The sequence below is a fragment of the Bos indicus x Bos taurus genome, chromosome 2 (genome assembly GCF_003369695.1).
Source record: "Bos indicus x Bos taurus breed Angus x Brahman F1 hybrid chromosome 2, Bos_hybrid_MaternalHap_v2.0, whole genome shotgun sequence".
In the NCBI taxonomy this organism is placed as follows: domain Eukaryota; kingdom Metazoa; phylum Chordata; class Mammalia; order Artiodactyla; family Bovidae; genus Bos; species Bos indicus x Bos taurus.
The window spans coordinates 110,623,184-110,647,482 of NC_040077.1; the positions used below are offsets into that span (position 1 = coordinate 110,623,184).

Genomic DNA, 24,299 nt, shown 5'->3' on the forward strand with positions numbered 1-24,299 from the left:
GGCCAAAAAGCAAATTTTTTAAAAGTATAGGATGAAAAAAAAAATAAAATAGATTGAAGAAAGTGTGGTTATAGCCATGCATTGAGAAAATAAACATAAAATTTATTCCAAAAGATGGAAAAACTGAAAGACATACCATGAATAGCAATACAATGATGAATAGCATGACTGTGTTTTTCCTGCTTTTAAAATGTTTACAACCATACATTTTAAAAAATATATGTATTATAAGGGACTTCCCTGGTGGCTCAGTGGTTAAGACTTCACCTTCCAGTGCCAGGGGTGTGGGTTTGATCCCTTGGTCAGAGAGGTAAGATCCTATATGCCTCTAGGTCAAAAAACCAAAACATAAAATAGAAACAATATTGTAGCACATTTAGGAAAGACTTTAAAAAAATGGTCCACATCAAAACAAAAAAAAAATCTTAAATAGTATTATAAAATAAAGCAATGTAAAAATTGTGTTTTAAACATCTAATCAGTTTTACTTGACTTGAAATTAATACAGGAAGAGCTCTCACCATTCTTTGCTCTCCTTCCCGCAGGATGTGCTGGGCGGCATCCTGATCACCGCCATCCTCATTGTCCTCACTTACCCTGCCTGGACCCTGATCGATCGCCTGGACTCGGCCAGCCCTCTCTTACCTGTGTGTGTTCTAGTGGTGCCGTTCTTCCTGTGCTACAACTATCCCGTGTCTGATTACTACAGCCCAACCAGAGCGGACACCACGACCATCATGGCTGCTGGAGCTGGGGTGACCATAGGGTTCTGGATCAACCATTTTTTCCAGCTCGTGTCTGAGCCCATGGAATCTCTCCCTGTTATTCAGAACATCCCACCGCTCACCACCGACCTGTTAGTTTTGGGTCTGGCCAAATTCACTGTGGGAATTGTGCTGATCCTCCTGGTCCGTCAGCTTGTACAGAAGCTCTCGCTGCAAGTGTTGTACTCCTGGTTCAAGGTGGTCACTAGAAACAAGGAGGCCAGGCGGAGACTGGAGATCGAAGTGCCTTACAAGTTTGTTACCTACACGTCTGTTGGCATCTGTGCTATCACCTTCGTGCCAATGCTCCACAGGTTTCTGGGATTACTCTGAGCCTCAGTCACTGGACAAGACATCAAAAAGTTGAGTGGGGAAGTCTTGATGACACATTTTTCTTTAAAAACAATTTCCTTAAGTCACATGTCTATTTTGCTAATATCTAAGATAAATGTTGCTGCTCTATGGTGGGGAAAGTTGTCTCATAGGAACCACTTGCCTGTAAGGGTCATGTCACGGATGAAGCCAGGCTAAACCCACAGTTAACCTCTTTCGGGGTCCCCCACCCTGTTACATGGACTTTGGGCCAGCCGTGAGCTGGCAGGAATTGCAGCCTGGCTTAGGAGTGGCCACAAACACCCTGGGTTCTGAAGAGCATGACCCAGAAAGCTGGACAACGGGTTTTCTTTTCAATTATGACCCTGCCCATCGCTCAGTCTCAGTGCTGCTCCGAGAGAAAAGATGATGTTCCTTGGACAGGGTGACTTTCTGTCGTTATGATCACATGAGACCATGCCAGCTCACAGGGAAAGAGTGCTGTAAACCTCCCTGGGAAGCGTGAAAGGCGAGGCAAAGCCCTGAGGTCCTAGGCAAGAACCTGCTTTCCCTGTGTGTCCTGGTCTCTGTCAGGTGCGCGTTGGACAGGAGGGGATCTGCTCCTCCTTGCCTGTACACTTTGCAGGATTTGGATACCATTTATTTCTATCCTCTTCTGAACCATGAACCCAACTGGCTGCTCCCAACTCACTTCATCTGGGTTCCTCTGGGTATGCGGCTCTCTCCTGCATCAGAGTGACTTGGGACAAGCCCTCTGCCCTTCTTCATCTTTTTTTTGCTTTTTACAAACTGGGAAGGCACTGTCGTGGGCCTGTTAAAGTGGATCAGTAGAAGAACAGGTGAATGTAATCCTTCTTGGGGCCCTAGACCTCCGTCCTGGCCACTGTTTCTTCATTACTTTTTCTAAATCCATTTTCTCATCTGCTAAATAGAATCAGGGGCTCCCTTTCCATCTCCCACCCCCACCTCTTGTCTCTTGGCAATTTTAAGGGTAATTAATGTCAGAACAATGTCAGCCTCTCTTTGGAACAAGCCAACCCAACCCAGCATCCTTTAGACCCCAGGCAAGTCCTTATTAGACTTAGGAAGGTGATCATTATGCAAACACCTTCCTGCAGGGGCTCCTCTAGGAGGAGGAACAAGAATGAAGAGGAACAGCTGAACAGCTGTCAACAGTGTTCTTAAAAGCGAGTGTCAATGGGCAGTTAACAAAGTGTCTTATGGTGGAGCTCCTGAGCTGCTGAAGCCAATGCTTTATAACCTCCTGCGTCCTCACCACTCACATACTTTGAGGGGAAATCTGCCTGTCTGGACAGTTAGGTTCTTACCTCCGCATCCAGTGTGAAAACTGAACACCCGTTTGTCCTGATTTCAAAGACGCACCCTGGCCTTTTGGTTGCGATCATCTCTGATGTTTGCCTTCATGCTTCTGACATTTTTCATAGTTAGAAGGCAGGGGTCAAAATGACTTGCTGTTTGTGTTTTTACATCATCCTCTGACCAAGATCTGTGGCACTCTGGCAGGGGGATGCCCCAGGTCACGGGCACCCCCACCCGAGACCACCCCACACTGCAGTGCACGCGGCACTCTCTGTACCCCCGTCCCCGTGGGCTGCCAGACCTGAGATCATAGCCCTGGGTAATATTTACACAAAATGATTTTAGTTGATTTCTCTGAAGCTAACGGGCAAAAGGATCAGCTTTTTCCACTTGTATCCTTTGAGAAGGGTGCTAATTGTTGTCATAGCGGTGGGTGTGAACGATTCATTTGTGTATGTATAAAAATTTTACTGCCATCTCTTTAGTTTTAAGCCCCAAAAACAGAACCGCAGTCAACTGCATTGATGTATTCAAGGCTGTATTTATACAATTTGGATTGAGGATGAATATGGTAGCCATTGTGCAGTAAAGAAAGACTCACAGATTGGTCACTTTTTAAAGTCTCTTGTTACATCAACCAAAGAATAAAAAGTACATATTGGTGAGGCCAAGCTTAGTTTTTGAGCACGACGGCTCTGTGGCCTAGAATCAGGCAGAAACTGTTTAGAAAAACCATTTTAACTGCTTCAAACTGCAGCTTGGTCAGCCCTCATTCACCTTACCCAGCCCTTCACCCTGTTATACACACACACACACACACACACACACACACACACAGAGCCCTCCTCATTCACTTTACCCAGCCCTTCACACAAACACACACAAAACACCCCCCATCCCACCCCCCAAGACTACACCTTCCATCTCTGACCTTTGGATTTTCTCTCTGGGGATAGACTGCCCCCTGCTGGCATAGGCCCTGTCTTGATCCAGAGCCTCTGTTGAGCAGAAGTCTTAGAGATTAAGTTTTAATATCCAGCTCATCTTGATGTGTCCAGTCTAAGCGTAGAAGATGTAGTCTGGCCAGCCCTGCATTTGAACGTGGTGATACCAAAGTGCCTGGCGTTATCAGCCCCTCCAGGCAGAACAGCACGTGCTCTTCCTGACTGCCCTCCTGCCCCCAGCCCACAAGCACAATGGACCAGGCATTTCCTCCTGTGAGTGTCATGCTAAACAGCCATCATTCCAGGCCAGTTTTGCCTGGACCCCCACCAAAACAGATGATGCGGGAGAAAAAACCACAGAGGAGACCATGAACAAAAAACCCTCAAGGACTGAAATCACCCCTCAAGGTGCCTGCAGATCACACTATAACAGAATTTTCTTGCCCAAATAGGCGACTCATGCTTCCCGAGTGTAACCAAAGCATGTGGTGTTTCAGGGCCATATGCTCTGGTTTTCTATTTTGGAAACCTTCAGCTATCTTACTTATGTACTGTATGTAAATTTATTCTTTTTAAAATCATTTTTGTTTGATTATGATTTATTAAATGCTTTAAAAGCCAGTGTTCTGCTTCCTTGCAATTTTTTCCCCCCTAGATCCTCAGGGTTCATGGGACCTGAGTTGAAAAGTGGTGACAAAAATAAACAGCAGCTATACAGTTCTCTGGGGCTTCCCAGGTGCTTCAGTGGTACAGAATCTGCCTGCCAACACAGGAGATGTGGGTTCGATCCCTGGAGAATCCCAAGGACAGAGGAGCCTGGTGGGCTAGTCCTTGGAGTTGCAAAGCGACTAAACAGTGACGATACAGTTCTCTAGCGCTGTCGTGATGCAGCCACACGCAGATGTTGGTGAGCACCACGGCAGCCACAGGTATGATGAAAAGAAAGGAAGTAGTATGACTGCATGTCTAATTACCCTCCTTCAGCTCCTCGAGACCCAAGAGCATCCTCTTACCATATTCAGAGATAAATGTCACTATATATTGAAGATAAGCAAAATGCTCTCTCTTTTAAAATTTCTTTACGGCTGCACTGGTCTTTGTTGCTGCATTTGGGCTTTCCCCATTTGCAGAGAGTGGGGGCTGCTCTCCAGTTGTGTGCGGACTTCTCACTGTGGCTTCTCTTGTTGCATAGCACAGGCTCAGTAGCCATGATGCCTGTGCTTGGTTGCCTCTCGGAATGAGGGATCCTCCCAGACCAGGGATCAAACCCATGTCCCCTGCATTGGCAAGCAGACTGTTAACCACTGGACCACTAGGGAAGCCCAAGCAAAAGGTTTTCACAGGTGACTGCACTGTCTGCTGAATGAAATGCACATGACCCCACTTTACAGTCACGTCATTGCAATGATATGCTCTCCCCTTCAGCATCCCTTGCTTTTTGAAATGGTATTTAAAGCTGACACTCTTATTTGCAAGGCTAAGTTAGGATCCGGTTTGTACCTTGAACACCATGTTATTTCATAATACCTAATTTGCTGCTTCCCATGGGCATGTGAGACTAGATGAGACCTCATCTGCCAAATGGAGGTCTCTGCAGAGAGAAGACTCGGGCTCAGAAAATTACAAACCAAGATCCAAAGTTGTTAAGGCTGTAGGATAAAGATAAGCTCCCAGTGGGAATTGAGTTCTGTGACTCAACAGAGGCTCATAGGGGAGGTAATGTGTGAGCCAGGCTTAAAGAACAGATGGAGTTTGCATGGAGACGTGATGCAAAGTAGGTACAAGATGATGCTCTAGGGTGAGGGCACAGCTTGCGAGAGACACTTCCCCTACACCTCCAGCTCTTACAAGGAAGAGCCAGACCACACCCGTGGTGGTGTGCATGTGTGTGGGAGTTAACAGTAATGGTAGGGCTGGGATAAACGGCTGGGATAAACAGTGAGCAAGAGGCTTTGATGGGGCAGAACCCGATCACGAGAATAGGAAGGGAGCCTAAGAAGCGCCTTACTCCTTTTCCTTGCCTCCACATGGGATAATCCAGAGGAGGTGACATCTACAGGTGATTTCAGTCTCTTCACTCAAATATTCACCCCAGCAGAGGGTGCCTTTCCCTCTGCTGTCAGTGAACCTCTAGCTCCCACATCCTTTCTTCATCTCTGGGCAGATGTGACAGCAGCAAGGGACTGAATCTGTGTCCTTGGTGTCCACGCGTCCCTCCCGCCTGTCTTTGCTCAGTTCCTTGAGCTAAGTCCCATGGAACTTTATTTTTAAATATTTTGTCATGATCCTGTCTTTTTGAGGGACCTGTAAATAACCCATGTTGTTCTTGAATGATTACAAATCATACCCAGTGGCTTCCCAGGTGGCACTAGTGGTTAAGAACCCGTCTGACAAATGCAGAGGATGTTCAGAGACACGAGTTCAATCCCAGGGTTAGGAAGATGCCCTGGAGGAGGGTGTAGCAGCCCACTTCAGTATTCTTGCCTGGAGAATCCATGGACAGAGGAGCCTGGTGGGCTACAGTCCATAGTGTCACAAAGAGTTGAACACGACTGAAGCGACTTATCACACACCAAGTGGAAATAAATGATTACAAATAAAGCCCTGGTTCTCTAGTAAGAGGTTAACCAGAATCAAGTGGAATGAGGGTAGACATATCTTATTTTAGGAAATAGATCTTTTGGTAAAAGCTGCCTCTGTTTGGTTTGTTTAAACTTGAATTTTAAGTGCACTAAGAAGTTTGCTGCTTAAAAATCATATGGCAGCTCATTTCTGTAAACAGCAGATCAGATTAGATCAGTAGCTCGGTCATGTCTGACTCTTTGCGACCCCATGAATTGCAGCACACCAGGCCTCCCTGTCCATCACCAACTCCCAGAGTTCACTCAGACTCATGTCCATCGAGTCAGTGATGCCATCCAGCCATCTCATCCTCTGTCGTCCCCTTCTCCTGCTGTCCCCAATCCCTCCCAGCATCAGAGTCTTTTCCAATGAGTCAACTCTTCACATGAGGTGGCCAAAGTACTGGAGTTTCAGCTTTAGCATCATTCCTTCCAAAGAAATCCCAGGGCTCATCTCCTTCAGAATGGACTGGTTGGATCTCCTTGCAGTCCAAGGGACTCTGAAGAGTCTTCTCCAACACCACAGTTCAAAAGCATAAATTCTTCAGAGCTCAGCCTTCTTCACAGTCCAACTCTCACATCCATACATGACCACAGGAAAAACCATAGCCTTGACTAGACGAACCTTTGTTGGCAAAGTAATGTCTCTGCTTTTGAATATGCTATCTAGGTTGGTCATAATTTTCCTTCCAAGGAGTAAGTGTCTTTTAATTTCATGGCTGCAGTCACCATCTGTAGTGATTTTGGAGCCCAGAAAAAGAAAGTCAGACACTGTTTCCACTGTTTCCCCATCTATTTCCCATGAAGTGATGGGAGAGGATGCCATGATCTTCGTTTTCTGAATGTTGAGCTTTAAGCCAACTTTTTTACTCTCCACTTTCACCTTCATCAAGAGGCTTTTGAGTTCCTCTTCACTTTCTGTCATAAGGGTAGTGTCATCTGCATATCTGAGGTTATTGATATTTCTCCCGGCAATCTTGATTCCAGCTTGTGTTTCTTCCAGTCCAGTGTTTCTCATGATGTACTCTGCATATAAGTTAAATAAACAGGGTGACAATATACAGCCTTGACGTACTCCTTTTCCTATTTGGAACCAGTCTGTTCCATGTCCAGTTCTAACTGTTGCTTCCTGACCTGTATACAAATTTCTCAAGAGGCAGATCAGGTGGTCTGGTATTCCCATCTCTTTCAGAATTTTCCAGTTTATTGTGATCCATACAGTCAAAGGCTTTGGCATAGTCAATAAAGCAGAAATAGATGTTTTTCTGGAACTCTTGCTTTTTCCATGATCCAGGGGATGTTGGCAATTTGATCTCTGATTCCTCTGCCTTTTCTAAAACCAGCTTGAACATCATGCTCCTTAATGGATTCTTTAGGATACAGCACACATGCGTTGTTTTCTGCAAGTGGGGCACCCCTGCAGTGCAGACGACTATATACAGGATGCATGTTAAGAAGAATGAGAGCTCAATGTGGACCATGAATAGAAGGTTAAGTTCTTTTTTTTTTTTTTGAAGGTTAAGTTCTTAAAACTGGAGCCTTGCGAGACAAGGAAAGCCATGCAAAGCCAAACCCCCTTTTCCTTTTCCACGCCTGTCTACATGGCTTGCAGAAGCCAGCAAGACAAGCGAGGATGTAGCTGGAGTTTCAGCTGGGACGTTTCTCCCCTGTACCCACTCAGCACACGTGCTGGTCCTGCTCTCTTGCTATGACATCAGGGTCCCCTTGGATGGAGCACAAGCCAGATTCTTTCCCATTGGAGAGTTTCAAAGAATGTCAGTGCCTCCTTAACACACACAAAGCCAGCTTTAATGTGTTGGGGGTGGGGTAGGGTGACAGTTGGTACTGTTGTCATGCCATCAACCTGCATCTGTGAGCCTAAATAGGAGCAGAGCCTCCTGGGCTTCCAGTCCACAGTGCCTGTCTCCTGGGAACTAGATGGATGATGCCGAGAGAACAGAAACTGCATAGAGCACACTAAACCCAGATCATTTTATCATCTAAACTAGGTACCAATAAAAATATTTGGCTAGACGACTTTTTGTTGTGGGGGGAATAAAACCACAGCTTAACATAAATTTATTACAAAGCCAGTCAATCAATTCTACTGCCATTCAATTGGTATTAGTATTTTCATCAGGGTATTTCTATTTTATCTCATAGTTTTTTCACTGATATTAATTTAAAATACCCATCTTCCATGTCTCTACCTGTTTAGTCTTTCCTCTGGCTTCTTAAACATATGGAAGAGAGTTATCTTTGTCTATTATCAGCTATGTCACTTTTAAATCTTAAAATTCACTTTCCTCCTTATTGATTGTATTGGTGACTTCACTTGCCTCATAATTTTTTATTGGATGCCAGATACTGTGAAGTTGAGATTCTTGGGTGCTGGGTATCTTGTCCGACTATACATATTCTTAAACTTTGTTTCAGGATACAGTTCATTCCTTGAAAATAGTTTTGATTCTTCTGGGTCTTGTTTTTAAGATTTTTTAGGTGGAACCAGAGTGACATTTAGTCTTGAGTTGTTCTCCGAACCCTTGAGGTAAGGCCCTTCTGGGTACACTCCTCATCATGGTTTCCGAAGTTCGCTAGCTCTACACCTTGCCAATGTGGTATTCAGGTACCTAAGATAATACCGAATGTGGATGTTTATAGTCTTGTGTGCTTTAGGGCTGGTTTCTCGTGGTCCCTAAGACTGTTGTTTTAGGAGCAGCGGGGTGGGGGGCAGGCATATGGAAGTCAACTGGAGCACTGCTTACTATTGCAGAGTTGGAAACAACAGAAGATTCATCAACAAGCATAGCTGACCAGATTGTGGACATCCACACAAGAGACTTTTGCATCATATAAAAGAATGAGGTATGTCTAAAGGAAGGTACTGGCCTGGAAAAATGGGGCATATTAAGTGAAATGTCATGAGATTACACTTTGGAAGGTAGAAGCCAAAACTTGCTGCAAACCAGTAAGCAGAGCATGACCCCAGAACTGTGAACAAGTACGTGGGTCTGACTGTCCAAACTAAGGAAAATGTCAGCAACAACATAAACTAAATTGTTAACAGTGATTAGGTAGAGGATTACAGGAGGAAGGGTAAATTAGCTTACCCTTACTTGGATGGCCTTATTTGGTACCATTTTTAAATTAATTTTTTGTCTCTTTTAGTATTTTATATATAAAAAACAAGACTTGTTTAAAGAAAAAACATTTGGGTAAATAGGTAAATGACAGACACAACGCTCAGATGTGGGTGCCATGTCCCTCTTACCAGGTGTCACAAATCCACTTACGGCCATGTGAATTCTGGGCACATTATTAACCTCTCTGAATGTTGTTCTCTTCCTATAAGTCAGGAAGAATCCCTATTCTAACTCCCACCTACAACTGTTAAACCAAAGAATTAATGCGTTGAGATAAAAATCACATGTGAAAATACTCAATAAACTAGAATAATGCAGGAAAATCAGGCTGAAGAAATTATCTGTAAGCTAAAACAAGAATCAATTATATCTAACTTCCCTTTTAATATGAGGGCCCCCAGTTTTTACTAGGCAGGTGTGTCTTCTTCAGTGAAAGCTTTCTGGCAGGCAGTGCCCACAGACCGCTCTGGTTCCAGTTCGAAACACTCACAGGCACAAGTATAAGACCATCTTGCTGTGGAGCCTCGACTTGTAAGTGAAGGCTCTTCATCTAATGTATCCAATACTGTTTTTCTTCTACTGCCTCCTGCTTCAGAGGGCAGGAATACCACATTATGGCTGGAGTTGATTGTTTCCCTTTCCTGCTGGGATACACAGTTAGGTATCAGTGGCTGCCAACAGAATTAATGGTTCCACCCACTTCAACAATGGCTATCCTGACTCACAAACCCTGACTTCAATCAGTGAACTTGAAACTGGGGAAGAATGTCTCACTAATCGTGGTAGAGCAGTAAGCCATCACAAGCAGACATGCGGATTCTGAAATTCATGCTCTTCTACCCTAAGCGTACATCTGCTGGTGTTCACATCAAAATACAAAAGTTGCACTAATTTTTGTCTCCTAGCTTTAATGAGGTATTACTTCTTAACTACTAATACCACCTTATTTAAGGTACAGATATTCCAATCACCCCAAAGAGTTAACTCTTAATTCTTTGCAGTCAATTTCCCTTTCACAGGCTCCAGCTAATCAATCTGCCTTTGACTTTTCCAGCTCTTCATATAAATGCGATCACATGTAGTCTTGTGTCTGGCTTCTTTCACTTAATGTAGTGCTTAGAGACTCATTCATGTTTTGAGTATCAGTAGTTCATTCCTTTAAAAAAGGAATGTGATGTATTTTGGGGCTGTGATGTATTCCATAGTATAAATATACTCTATTTATCCGTTCATCTGTTTGTATCCAGTCATCTGAATAACACTGCTGTGAACAGCTGCATAAAACTCCCTGTATAGCCATGAGTAAGCCTAGGAGTAGGAAAAGGAGTACGTCAAGGCTGTATATTGTCACCCTGCTTATTTAACTTCTATGCAGAGTACATCATGAGAAACGCTGGGCTGGAAGAAGCACAAGCTGGAATCAAGATTGCTGGGAGAAATATCAATAACCTCAGATATGCAGATGACACCACCCTTATGGCAGAAAGTGAAGAGGAACTAAAAAGCCTCTTGATGAAAGTGAAAGAGAGTGAAAAACTTGGCTTAAAGCTCAACATTCAGAAAACGAAGATCATGGCATCTGGTCCCATCACTTCATGGGAAAGAGATGGGGAAACAGGGGAACCAATGTCAGACTTTATTTTTGGGGGCTCCAAAATCACTGCAAATGGTGACTGCAGCCATGAAATTAAAAGACGCTTTCTCCTTGGAAGGAAAGTTATGACCAACCTAGACAGCATATTCAAAAGCAGACACATTACTTTGCCAACAAAGGTCCGTTTAGTCAAGGCTATGGTTTTTCCAGTGGTCATGTATGGATGGGAGAGTTGGACTGTGAAGAAGGCTGAGTGCCGAAGAATTGATGCTTTTGAACTGTGGTGTTAGAGAAGACTCTTGAGAGTCCCTTGGACTGCAAGGAGATCCAACCAGTCCATTCTGAAGGAGATCAGTCCTGGGTGTTCTTTGGAAGGAATGATGCTAAAGCTGAAACTCCAGTACTTTGGCCACCTCATGCAAAGAGTTGACTCATTGGAAAAGACTCTGACGCTGGGAGAGATTGGGGGCAGGAGGAGAAGGGAACGACAGAGGATGAGATGGCTGGATGGCATCACCGACTCAATGGACATGAGTTTGGGTGAACTCTGGGAGTTGGTGATGGACAGGGAGGCCTGGTGTGCTGCAATTCATGGGGTCACAAAGTCGGACACGACTGAGCAACTGAACTGAAGCCTAGGAGTAGAACGGCTAGACGGCAGATGTATGTTTCATGATGTAACACGTTGCCAAGCTATTTTCCAAAGTGGCTGCATATACATTCCCACCAGCCACACATGACAGTTCCAGTTGTTCCAGTCACACCAACACTTGCTACAGTCAGTTTTTTTGAAATTTTAGCCATTTCAATTACTAGTTTCTTTTTTATTTGCATTTCCCTGATGATGTTAAACATCTTCTCATGTGCTTATTTACCTTTTTTAGGAAAATGTATGATCAAATCTCTTGTCTATTTTTAAAAATTGGGTTGTCAAGTTATAAGAAATTTTATAGATTTTTTGCTAGATACAAACCCTTTGAAAAGCATTATTTTTTATGGTTGTACCTCACTTCATTACTGAAATGTGAGGATCTGCTTACAACAGGATTGGGAAGGAACCGATGACAGTCTGTGTGTTCTTAAATCTTGCTAAGTTGGACACTGCTGCCCTGATTCAAGGTAGGAATATGGTCTCAGTCTCAGGTGCCACAAAAACTCCATAAACATAATTTCTGTCTATCCTTGTTAGCTATTTCTACGGGGACTTTTAGAGTTTTACATTTTATTTTGTTTCATATCTCATCTTGGTGATAATTAAGAACTTTTTTCAAACATTTCATCTAGCTTTTGAAATACATGGTACTTACTGGGGGATTCTAAATCAAAATATTAAAGTAAGTTAGGGGGTAAGACAAGACAGACTGGCAGAAGCTTAGCTTCAGAAGAGAGATCTAATACCTCCCTATAAAATACAACAGAAACTAGTAGCTCTACAGAGTATTTAAAACCATGACTTTATAACGCTGACCACAATAAAATGTGGGGGCTAGGGCAAAAGTAAGCTTTATACTGTTTAACATTCACAGGGCCCTGGTGCCAGTGTCTCCCTTTAAACTCTTCTAGCTGTCTCCAAGTATCCACTCTCAAATATTTTGAATATGTGTGCATTTTTCCTTTAAATGACTTCAAAGGCTGTAACTACTAGACCATCACTGATTCTTAAAGGTTTTCTAAAAATGCTGTTATATTATTGTTTCCCAATGATGAACACCCATCAAATGTCAAAAAATAAAAATCCTGAGTTAACCTCAAACGTGTGCTCTAATCAGCTCTCTCGTTTCCTCAGGGCAAACAGCAGGATCCTGGATTGCAGAAGTGATGGCGATGGCGAAAGCTCTGACATGTGAGGAGCATTTCTGATTCTCTGGACTGGCTCTCCCGCTGGCCTTCAGGGACAAGGCAGCTTCACACAGACACCCCATGTGTGTGGTACAAGCTGGCTGGATGTGGGAATGGTAGTATCACCCATGGAACCAGACACTGCTTTCTACTTTATTCAACATCAATGCACAAGTGGACTTCCTGTGCGGACGACTAAAGGGCATCCAGGAGAAGAGAAAGACCCTCGGGGGAGACAACCCCACAGCAGAGACTCATCTTCACAAAAACGGCTCAATGTTGATTTCCACGCAGGAGCAGGGCATAGTCAGCTCGAACTTGGTGATAACGTCGGGATGAAGGACCCCCAGCTTCCCGATGCTCTGGCCCCGGGCAAAGATCTCTGCACATCGCCCAGGGAAGAACACAGGGCCTGCAAGACAGGGAGAGGAGAATCAGTGCTTCTCCAGGCAAAAATGTCAATAGACATAACACTGAAAGCTTGCTAGTCGCCTTTAAAAAATAACTGTTCTTTAAACTCCTGGCCATGAAACCAGAGTGCTCCCTTGCGCTTTCTGGTTTCTTCTTAAAATGTACTTCTTAAAAAGAAGCATTTTCTTCAAGACACCCTTATAAGGAAAAGTTTAGGGGCAAACCTGAAAATGGGGACCCTGTGTTTTTATTGCAGTGGTCCAGACAGGATGAAGAGGAGGAGACTGAAGGAGCGGAGCTGGGAGGAGACTTGGGGAGGGGGATGTGTGCAGACGTGGAACTGCTCTGAAAGAGGACAAAGGGAAAATGAAATGTAAGACCAACCCCCACTGTGCCTGCAAAGAACCTGTTCTGAAACAGGTTCTTCATAGTAACACTTTCTGGATGCAGAGTCTACACTGAATTCACGTCCTGTTCGGAACAGCACTCTTTTCTACCTCATTCCACAGAGAAACACAAGCTGCGCTGTCTTTGGCAGGCGCGGGCCTTGGACCAGAATGTGACCCGCATTCCTGTGGGCAAGAGAACCTTCTGAGCAGTTCTGGCACATCTACTGTAAACCGCGGCAAAGGCCAGCCCCAACACAGGGCTAGCCTGACCCCTGATTTACTCAAGACAGGTAGAAAGTTCCCTCTTCATTCCGGTGCCAATGACATGGATATGGCTGACTAACCCAGAAACAGTTCTTAAGGTTTAAACAGCCAAAAGACGAGCAGACAGACACCCAGGCCCCCGCACAGTCATGCCGCAACGCTCCATGCTCTGCTGAGGGAAAGCGAAGCCTGACTCGTTTCTCTCACCACCAGCTTGAAAACGGATCAGGTCCGCAGCTCCCCACTGACTCAACCAAAACGTCTACTCGTATGAACTATAAAAACCCCGGGCCACAAGCCTCCAGCCTGCCGTTTCTGAGCGAGTGCATTATTTATGAAAGAGTCGAAACAGAGTCTCTGCTAATGGCTCCAAGGTCAGGACGATGAAGAAACACAGAATTGGCGTGTATGTGGGGGGGAGTTAGCATCAAGTCAGAGTCTGCTAGAGACTTAGGAAGGAAGGATGTTTGTTTCCATTCCTGAAAAACATTTTTAACTATCATTCTTAAAGAACCCCAAAGCAACCCAGCTGAAATATAAGGTGGTCTGCTTCTCATATCTCCCCAAACTAAGTAATTTTGCTTTACTATTAAAAGCAAGAATTTCAATGAACTGCATTTGAAGTTCATAATGGTTTGGCTGTGTGCATTAATCCACACTTGGAGAGAGGGGTCACACGAAATAATACAGAAAGCATACTCATTGATAGTATATGGTATTAGTGACATACAAACACTGTTAAATCTGACAAAGATCGCATGTTTTAATTCTGTCAAAATAAAAACCTAACTTAAAAGACAAAATCAGGCCAAACAAACTTAAGTTTGACTTTGCTGGCAGTCCAGTGGTTAAGAATCAGTGCTCCCAATAGAGGGGATATGGGTTCAGTTCCTGGTTGGGAAACTAAGATTCCACATGCCATACAATGCAACCAAACAAAAAAAAAGACAAGACCACCCCCTCTCACACCAAATACATCTTCAAATGACAAGTATTTAAAAGTGTTGGTGGTGAGCAGTATAATCAAGAATTGTAGAGTTACAACCCTTACATAGAATTCTATATGAATAAACTACAGTATCTAAAAAAGCCTATTTTTAAAGGCCATTCAGAGAGGAAGTTTTGAAGAACTTTCCTGATAACCTTGTTATGTTTAGGAATCCTCACTGTACCAAAATCCTTCCTTTTTATCTGTCTTCCAATTCCAATTTGATTGGATTTATTTTAACTGAAGCATAAAACCAAACTATTTTAGAATCTAAGCCAGATGTGCTGGTTCTACAATGTTAGCAAAATAAAGCCAGAGAGATAAGAACTTTGAATTTTTAGTTCATAAAACAACTTTTCAAATCAGCACTTTTTTAAGCAAAATTCAGTGACGTTCTTCTTTAGCTAGCAAGCATGACATCGCCAGCTGGCCCTCTCTCCAGAAGTTGGCACCGAACTCTACTGGAGCTCACTAACTGGTTAAAAACTTGATCAAACAAAAACATTCATATCACCAAAGAGAATGTTCCTCCTTTCCAAAGAAAGGCAAAAAGAACGGAAAATCATATCATGCATTATTTCAAATATATCCAAGTGTGGGAACATTGTCAATGACACCAATGTCAAAAGTCTCAGCCTCCACAACTGCCTGGGGTTAGGGGGCCTCCCTGCAGAGGAGCCGCTGCCCAGCGCAGGGGCTCCCAAGGGGATCCTCCACCCTCTCATCCAATGCCGATCCTCCCCTGCCCATCCACACGTAAAAACTAAACCCAATGGTGGGGTTTCTGTATAACTTCACTGTGCCGAAAACCGTTTTAAAGCGTGATGACAATTTTCACTTTTCTTGCCCTTTTTCATGTTTAACAAAGTCTTAACATGTTTTGATTGATGCCTCTGTTAAGTTAGTGGAAGGCTGAAGGTCTCTCTTCTCCAGACATAAGTTGAGAGGCACACAAAAGTGCCTTCAAGTTTGTAAGGGGTACAGAGAGACACTGTGCCACCTGACTGATGCTATATGTGAACCAGACATACTGAAAGAAAATTTCAAGTTACTACAACATAAGCATTTCTTAGTGCTTTTAAAAAGTCTTTATGGTTCAAACCAAACTTTGCAGGCAGAACTGAATGGCTTCAAAGAAGGCCGGATGAGAGAGAGAAGTGCTTCACTAACAACAACAAAAAGTGAACACGCCCCCGCTAAGGCAATTAGGACCGAGTTCAAAGATGCCCGCGCCCCCTTCATCAGCAGGAGGGGCGCTCAGCACATCAGTGCGCTCCAGCCAGAACCCAGGCAACCTGAATCGGTCTTTCCAGAAGTAAAAGAAATCACATCTGAGTGGAACCTAAATATGGGTCTAAGCTTATGAAAAATCAGACCTGGATGATAGCCGGAGGCCCCTTTAATCTCACCGGCAAACAAAATTATTTCTGGAGAAAGAGAAGCCTACTGTGTCTAGAATCATACAGTTGTTAAATTCAAGGGAAACCATGCTGCCTTGTGAATGGGAATTCTGAAACGTGAATTCTACAAACTGCCTTCTTTTAATCATTCATTTAAGCCCAGAGTTCCTGGTTTACTGTTGTACCAAGGTACATAAATACTACAATTTTCAACCTGTGCCCAAAACCTCTCCAGCCAAAAAGCCTCTCAGCCCAGTTTTCTACCCAGTTCTTTATACTGATTAAACCCTCAGCTTTGATGGTATCCATCACAGCAAAATGGCTTCCAACGGAAAAACAGATTTGGGGAAAATAAGTGTTCTCTGTTGAAATACATGTGGAAGCCCAGACAAAAGAAACGTCAGTTAAGCACAAACAAGAATTTAATTTCCAGAACTTAGTGGGGTGTAAGTAAGTCCCTTAATTAAAGCTTTTGTAGCATCTCCTCCAGGTCTGTAATTGTCTCCCTGTGCTGAAACGGCAGGACCACTGTGAGGACCTTGGGGGAATTCTTGGGTCAGTAATCCGGCACAGCACCCAGTCTTTAGCACATTTTCTGGCTAATTGACCTTCAAAGAGTTTGTGAGCTCCCTCTCTTACTCGTTGCCAAACACCTTTCACAGTTTCTTTTTGCCCTCGTCTTTCTTTTGGAGTAATATTATAGGCCCGAAGTTTGGATAAGCTTGACGCATAGAGTTTATTCCTGTAATTGTGTGAAGCATCGGAAGCAGAAGCTTAAGGCGGTAACTGAGCAGATCCCTAATCTGAAAGCTCCTTGGTGTTATCAAGCATGAAGCTCTTACTTCCTTAATCTTTAACACCCCCGTCCACTGCCCACCCACCACCCCCCTGCCCGCCATCGATTGTTTTCAACTAATTCATTTGGTACTTTATTTAATCCATCTCTAAAAATCACCTACTTGTACAGTTTTACTTTTCCCTTTCTTCACATTACTAGTATATGCTTTGAGGTTCACACCCGCATATTGTAACTGCCAGCAATCTGGTACTTTATCATTCAAATTTTCCATAACAAAAAGAACAAAATTAAAAGGAGGGTGAAGAACACCGGAGAAGGAATGTTGGTATATCATACACATCACAGCAAGTAACAGAAGCTATTATCATGAGCTTTAATAAAAATAACCATCCGTAAGCCCCAAACACAAAATGCAAAGTTATGTAGATAGAGTAAGCTACTGAGCCGAGAGAAAGTGTTTTAAATCTGTTCTAAAGTGTTTTAAATCTGACTATGTAAATAATATGGGGTGGGAGGAAGGAGAAAGGAAAAATCACCTAACAGGCTGACTCTCGGGCCAGCACCCACCCAAACCAAATCCTTTCCATCTACCAAGTCCCTAAATCTACAACTAGATATATATAAAATTATCCAGTCCGAGGTCCAATAACCCGGCCTAGGAAATCACACGAAAGGAAAAAAAAAAAGAAAACCCAGTGTTCCATTTCTGGAGGGAAACTGACAGACGCGGTGACGGGCCAAGAGCAGAATGGGGCTCTGATCATAATTTTCCACAAAGGACTTTTTCCTGGTTTCCCCCCACTTTTTCATAAGGTAGTTACTACGCCTTACTATGTTGCCAGCACATCAACCACACCTTCCTTTTCTAAATAATTTAAAGGAAAAAAGAAGACAAAATACAGGGCTTAAGGAAACTGACCACACACTTATGTGAGCAAGGTATCGTTCTTAAGGGTTGTGGTTCTCAAAGTTTTAGAAGCAGTAGTTTTTTTTTATTGTTTTCTGGAGTGCCTCAATGCAATGAGGGAGCACCCAAGGGGGAAAGGCACAATACAGGTAAGACATTAACTCATAAAAAGAAAAGGTTTAGGAACATCAGGAGGAAAAACTGCTGTAACTACCATGATATAAACACACACTTTTTTTTCAGATCTTAGTATACTCCAGATTGGAAGAAAAGTTCTCTGCAAAGACCATTTAATTTGTAAGTGGAGACTAAATAATTTCCAACTGGTAATATAAAACACCCATTTTCCCCAGACACACAGAAGTCTTCACCTTACATCTGATGTGAAATATTTATGGCACCTAAAGTCTTTAAAGAGAGGGGGCCTAATCCCTTGAGTGTAATGGCTATCTTTCATCCCTTTCTGAAGATCAAAAGAAAGAAAAGCCCCGTACACAACTTTACAGTGCTAATCCCAACACACCTGCAGACATCATTAACCCTTAAGTCAGAGGCAACTGGACAGGAGAGCAGTGCCAGGCCCACTTACCCCCACCGCACGGGCTCAGAGAGGGAGCCGGCCCACTTACCCCCACTGCACGGGCTCAGAGAGGGAGCCTGTGCTCACAGTGACATTCTATCAATCAGTTCAGTTCAGTCATCAGTCGAGTCTGACTCTTTGCAACCCAAAGGACTGCAGCACGCCACGCTTCCCTGTCCATCACCAACTCCCGGAGCTTACTCAAACTCATGTTCATTGAGTTGGTGATGCCATCCAACCATCTCATCCTCTGTCGTCCCTTTCTCCTCCCACCTTCAATCTTTCCTAGCATCAGGGTCTTTTCCAATTAGTCAGTTCTTAGCATCAAGTGGCCAAAGTATTGGAGTTTCAGCATCAGTCCTTCCAATGAATATTCAAGACTGATTTTCCCTTAGGATTGACTGGTTGGGTCTCCTTGCAGTCCAAGGGACTCTCAAGAGTCTTCTCCAACACTACAGTTCAAAAGCATCAATTCTTCAGCGCTTAGCTTTCTTCATAGTCCAACTCTCACATCCATACACGACCACTGGAAAAACCATAGCTTTGACTAGATGGACCTTTGTTGGCAAAGTAATGTGTCTGCTTTTTAATATGCTGTCTAGGTTGGTCATAGCTTTTCTTCTAAGGAGCAAGTGTTTTTTAAAAATAAAGTCTGTCACTGTTTCCATTGTTGCCCCATCTATTTACCATGAAGTGAAGGGACTGGATGCCATGATCTTAGTTTTCTGAATGTTGAGTTTTAAGCCAAATTTTTCACTCTCTTCTTTTGCTTTCATCAAGAGGCTTTTTAGTTCTTCTTCACTTTCTGCCATAAGGGTGGTGTAGTCTGCATATCTGAGGTTATTGATGTTTTTCCCAGTTGATTGATGTTTTTCCCAGTTGATTCCCAAGATTGTTGATTCCCAGAATCAACAATCTTGATTCCAGCTTTTGCTTCATCCAGCCCGGCATTTCACATGATGTATTCTGTATATAAGTTAAGTAAGCAGGGTGACAATATACAGCCTTGACACAGTCAAAGGCTTTGGCGTAGCCAATAAAACAGAAGTAGATGTTTTTCTGGAACTCTTGCTTTTTTGGTGATCCAACGGATGTTGGCAATTTGATCTCTGGGTCCTCTGCCTTTTCTAAAACCAGCTTGAACATCTGGAAGTTCACGGTTCACGTATTGCTGAAGCCTGGCTTGGGAGAATTTTGAGTATTACTTTGCTAATGTGTGAGATGAGTGTAATTCTATCAACAGGACAGGGCAAAATCTGCCCTGCTAATAAGGACTGGGTTCTGTCAGGCTTTGTGCTTAAAAAGGAAATCAGCAAAGTCCAGACTACCTAGCTTCTAACTAATGGAGAAATGTCTTCAACAAGGAACCACTTTTTTTAATAGATCACCACAATCACTTTATGACTAAACATTTAGAATCGTGACTGCAAAATTTTCCAGTTTTACTTAGTATAAGGAAATTTATAATTTATTTCCATGGCTATTGCCTTTTGATATCTGTCGTTTTATTTACTTTTTTTATTACGGTGTAACTGACCTACAACACCGTGTTAGTTCTGGGTGCACAGAATGGTGACTCAGTATTTCTATACATCACAAAGTGATCACCACTCTTAGAATCTATTTTAAAATCTAATCTTAGCTATGTTTCTCTCATCCACACCAAGGAAAGACTGGGGGCTGGAGGAGAAGGGGGTGACAGAGGATGAGATGGTTGGATGGCATCACCCACTCAATGGACATGAGTTTGAGCAAACTCCAGCAGACTGTGATGGACAGGGAAGCCTGGCGCACTGCAGTCCACGGGGTCGCAGAGTCAGACACGACTGAGCGACTGAACAACAACAACAAAGTCAAAGAAACAGATCCAACATGGAGTCAGGTTTCACTCTTTTCCCTGTTACAGGCTTACTGCTGAGGCTCACAAGGGAGGAGGAAAGCAGAGCACAGAGAAGCCAGGTAATGCAGGCAGCTGACCTGGAGAGACAGCTCCATGCTGGCACCTCGTCCCAGTCTTTGTGAAGGTTTGCCTGGCCTGGGTGCCCGAACTGCTCCTGAATCCTTGGCAGCAAATCCCGCATGTCTTTTACTTATGACCTGAGCGACTGAACAACAATTGTAAAATAACGCGCTCATCCTGTATCTGTCTTGCACTTAAATCATTTCCCCCCAAATTTTCACATTTCTTAAATGTTCATAGGACAGATGCAGAATCACAACTTCAAAAATAAAAGGTATAGATCATCCTGCTTTCCAGGGTCAATAAAATGGGTCTTTCCAACTCTTTCATCTTATGAAAACCTTTAAAGGACAGCAAAATATGCAGAATTTATTACTTTCTCCACAGTTATAGTGAAAGAATAAAAACAACAATAAAGAGACTATTCTATGCTAATTAAAGAAAGACTGGAAATGTTGTGTATTTGAGACTGTATCTATAACTTCACAATTAGTTAACTTTTCAATTGAGACTTTTGGCCAACATGGAATAAACATAACTTCAAGCATGCCATTAGGACAGATGTGCTGTAGTTTCAGAATTAAATTTCAGCTGACAAGTAGGGCATGTTAGAAGAGAAAGAAGAGAATAATGAGATTGTGAAAACAAAGTACCCTACTTTCGACTCATCTTCCATCCCCAGTAAAGGGAGTGACTTGGTCCCAGTGCAGCCCTGGCCAAGCCCCCAAGGACAAGCAAGTTACAGATGGAAAAAGCAAAGCCCAAGAAGATTAGTGGACCTGCCCGAGGCAGGCAATAGTATAGGCCCAAGAGTGAGCGCCTCTGTGTGTGGCCTGAGGCACAGAGGGCCTATGAATAGTGTTTTCAAACTTTTGGTCAAGCTGTCCATTTCATGTGTGCAAACTTCTGGTTTCAAATTAAATAAAAAAACAACACTTAAATAAAAGGCCGACAACCGCTAGCCTTAGGACCTAACAACATGCTCTGCAATATTATTAACATAATATAATACGGAGCTAGATACCTAGAGCTTTTCCAAGGAGAACGGCACTACGTGAGAAACAATCCCATCTAAGACAGGCTTCCTTAAAGAGTGAGTTTCAGATTCCTGACACAAGGCTGGAATGATCTGAGTGGATAAAGAAGCACCACAGTAACACCATCTAAAAAGGGGAAGAAAGCGCACTGTTACGTTAGACCCTATGGCGGAGCTACTTCTGACGCATTTAAACTCCTGCAGGATCTTAAAACTGGAAATGACCCTGGCGGTGATTCTGTCCATGCTTTATCTCAGATATAAGAAAATGGATACCAAAGAGGTTAAGAAAACCAGCCAGCCAGGTAACAGTCAAGCTGAGAACCCAGTTCCTTCTTGAGTCTGTGACTTTTAGCCAAAGATGACTTTCTGAAGGGCAGATCTAACATCTACCCTGAGGGAACTCTGGGGAGTGATCAGCCATTCTAAAATGTTTTCCCAAATTCTTAGTCTGCCCGGTACAGACAGGACAGATATTATCATTCCCATTTTACAGATGAAGAAACTGGCACAAAGGAATTAAGTCCTAAATCACCTGGGCTAACACTACAGAAGAACCTGACCCAACACACAGGACTTACTGTTACTATAACTCATCACGGTTGATACCTCACTGGCGATCATACCCCCCAGTGCCCAATAAAGTGTATTCTTCCCTTGCATTTTAGTAAGAGTCTGTATCATCTTAACATCTGCTTTTTCAGCTTAGTTTATATTTACATGTTTATCACATTCCATTAGATTTATATGTCATTTGCCAAATTGTTTTTCAAGTATTTAATCTTGGCGGTGTTTCCAGTTATTCACTATTACAAGTAGGGTCCTGTAACATATATGTTATTAATACCTTTTGCTCTTTCTTTGCTTCTTGCCTTTGCCAAAGGTAGTACCACACAAGTAAAACAATGCTAATTACTGTATAGCTCATAACATGTCAAAATGTTAAAACAATGGACTTTTAACAATAGTAGGACCAACAAACCACAAACTAAATATAAGATCACACTAATGGTTGGATGGCATCACTGACTCAATGGACATGAGTTTGAGTAAGCTGCAGGAGTTGGTGATGGACAGGAAAGCCTGATGTGCTGCAGTGCATGCAGTCACAAAGAGTCGGATACAACTGAGCTACTGAACTGAACTGACCTTGTTCTGTACAACACTGATTTTAAAAAAAAGTCCCTTATATAATACCAACTACTTCCTTTTTTCAGTTCCACTGGTGGAACCAAAAAAAAAAAAAAAGCCATCAAAGAAGTCCAGGAAGATAATTCCAAGAGAAAACCTTTGTTCAGAGAATACAATTCATAAACAAGCTAGGAGCCTTTGGGAATTAAAAGAATGGGCAGAAACCCTTATCTTCTGGAAGAATACCAAGGCATAGTTAGTGGCTGCGATCAGAGAAGGCAATGGCAACCCACTCCAGTACTCTTGCTTGGAAAATCCCATGGACAGAGGAGCCTGGTAGGCTGCAGTCCATGGGGTCACTAAGAGTCAGGCACGACTGAGCGACTTCACTTTCACTTTTCACTTTCATGCATTGGAGAAGGAAATGGCAACCCACTCCAGTGTTCTTGCCTGGAGAATCCCAGCGACAGAGGAGCCTAGTGGGCTGCCGTCTATGGGGTCACACAGAGTCGGACACAAATGAAGTGACAGCAGCAGCAGCAGCAGTGGCTGCCATAACAACACTGATAAAACATTTAACAGCTACTGATGAATACTGGGCAAATCAAAACAGGAAACAGGAAGTTCTAGAGACATTCAGAGGGAGGCACTTTATCTGTTAATTTTGCTCAACTGTTTACTCCTTATGGCCAGCTTCAACATCGCTCAAAATAAAAATACTGTAACTAGTCACTGCTGCTGCTAAGTCGCTTCAGTCCTATCCGACTCTGTGCGACCCCAAAGACGGCAGCCCACCAGGCTCCCCCGTTCCTGGGATTCTCCCTACAGTTTACTGTTTAAAGAAAGGCAAATAATTAATTAACGTCTACCTATTTGCTGATGCTTCCCTAGTGGCTCAGATGGTAAAGCGTCTGGCTGCAATGCAAGAAACCTGGGTTCGATCCCTGGGTCGGGAAGATCCCCTGGAGAAGGAAATGGCAACCCACTCCACTATTCTTGCCTGGAAAATCCCATGGACAGAGAAGCCTGATGGGCTACAGTCCATGGGTTGCAGAAAGTCAGATATGACTTAGCAACTAAACAACAACAACATTTGCTAATATAATGGGCTGTGTTGCTGTTTCCCACGTTTCTCCTTTCCCCTGTTCCTAAACATAAGGAAGTGTGTGCGCGGCTGTCAAACAGGTGTAGTTTCAGAAGGTGGAGAGAGTTTTTCTATTCCACTAAATTTGCCCCACCCTTTTTAAAGCTAATAACCTAACATTTCCATAAAGGGACCAAATTTTCTCCTTTCACAATGCGAAAGGGCTAAAAATTAAAGCAAGTTCACACTGGTATGTATCAACTGAACCTCAAGTCAGATCCTTTCTTGAAATGAAATTTTCTTTTTTTAAAAAAAGGCAGAGTGTTTACAATGAGAGTCCTGGAGGGGTAGGAAGGAATGGAAGAAGGAAAAACTAAGACGTAGGAAGGGCCACCCAGGCTGTAAGTGCTGGAGGGCTGGGGTCTGAAGACAAACTGCCCACCTTACACGCGGCCTATTTGGCCTCAAAGAGCTCCCAGCAGGACAATGACACTCCTGACCCTGACCCACGACCAACCCGGGCTGGTGGGTGCTTGGAGATGTTTCTAGGAGGGGGACAGGTTGTCCAAGTCACCCAAGTGACTATTACACTTTATTTCTCAAGAGGGGGAGACTAGACCACAGCTAATGAACACTAGGATCAAAACCACAACAGGGACCTGCCTGAATGAAGTTAGATTGTCTGCCTGTCATTTATAGAAAATTATCAGGAATGCTTTAAATGAATGTCAATCTGTGGGATTCCTGCAATGATGTAATATATAGAAGGCTATCTCTCTAAGACAGCCTAAC

The 24,299-nt window shown here is 43.3% G+C and overlaps 2 protein-coding genes across 4 annotated transcripts in view; one reads left to right on the forward strand and one right to left on the reverse strand.

Moving 5' to 3' along the window:
* Positions 1–3,982, forward strand: part of SGPP2 (sphingosine-1-phosphate phosphatase 2) — a 147,176-nt gene extending 143,194 nt beyond the window's left edge. The window contains exon 5 of the mRNA XM_027514575.1: positions 546–3,982. Within this exon, the coding sequence (XP_027370376.1) occupies positions 546–1,097 (552 nt within the window). The 3' untranslated portion in view covers positions 1,098–3,982. The remainder of the gene's footprint in view (positions 1–545) is intronic.
* Positions 3,983–12,689: 8,707 nt separating this feature from the next.
* The window catches only part of FARSB (phenylalanyl-tRNA synthetase subunit beta), a 73,827-nt gene continuing 62,217 nt past the window's right edge, over positions 12,690–24,299 (reverse strand). For 2 of the 3 annotated variants that reach the window (XM_027514588.1, XM_027514597.1), the window contains 2 exons: positions 20,274–20,401; positions 12,690–12,970 (listed from right to left, as the gene is read on the reverse strand). In XM_027514588.1, the coding sequence (XP_027370389.1) occupies positions 12,866–12,970; positions 20,274–20,401 (233 nt within the window). In that variant the 3' untranslated portion in view covers positions 12,690–12,865. The remainder of the gene's footprint in view (positions 12,971–20,273; positions 20,402–24,299) is intronic. The other variant, XM_027514595.1, reaches the window with a different exon arrangement.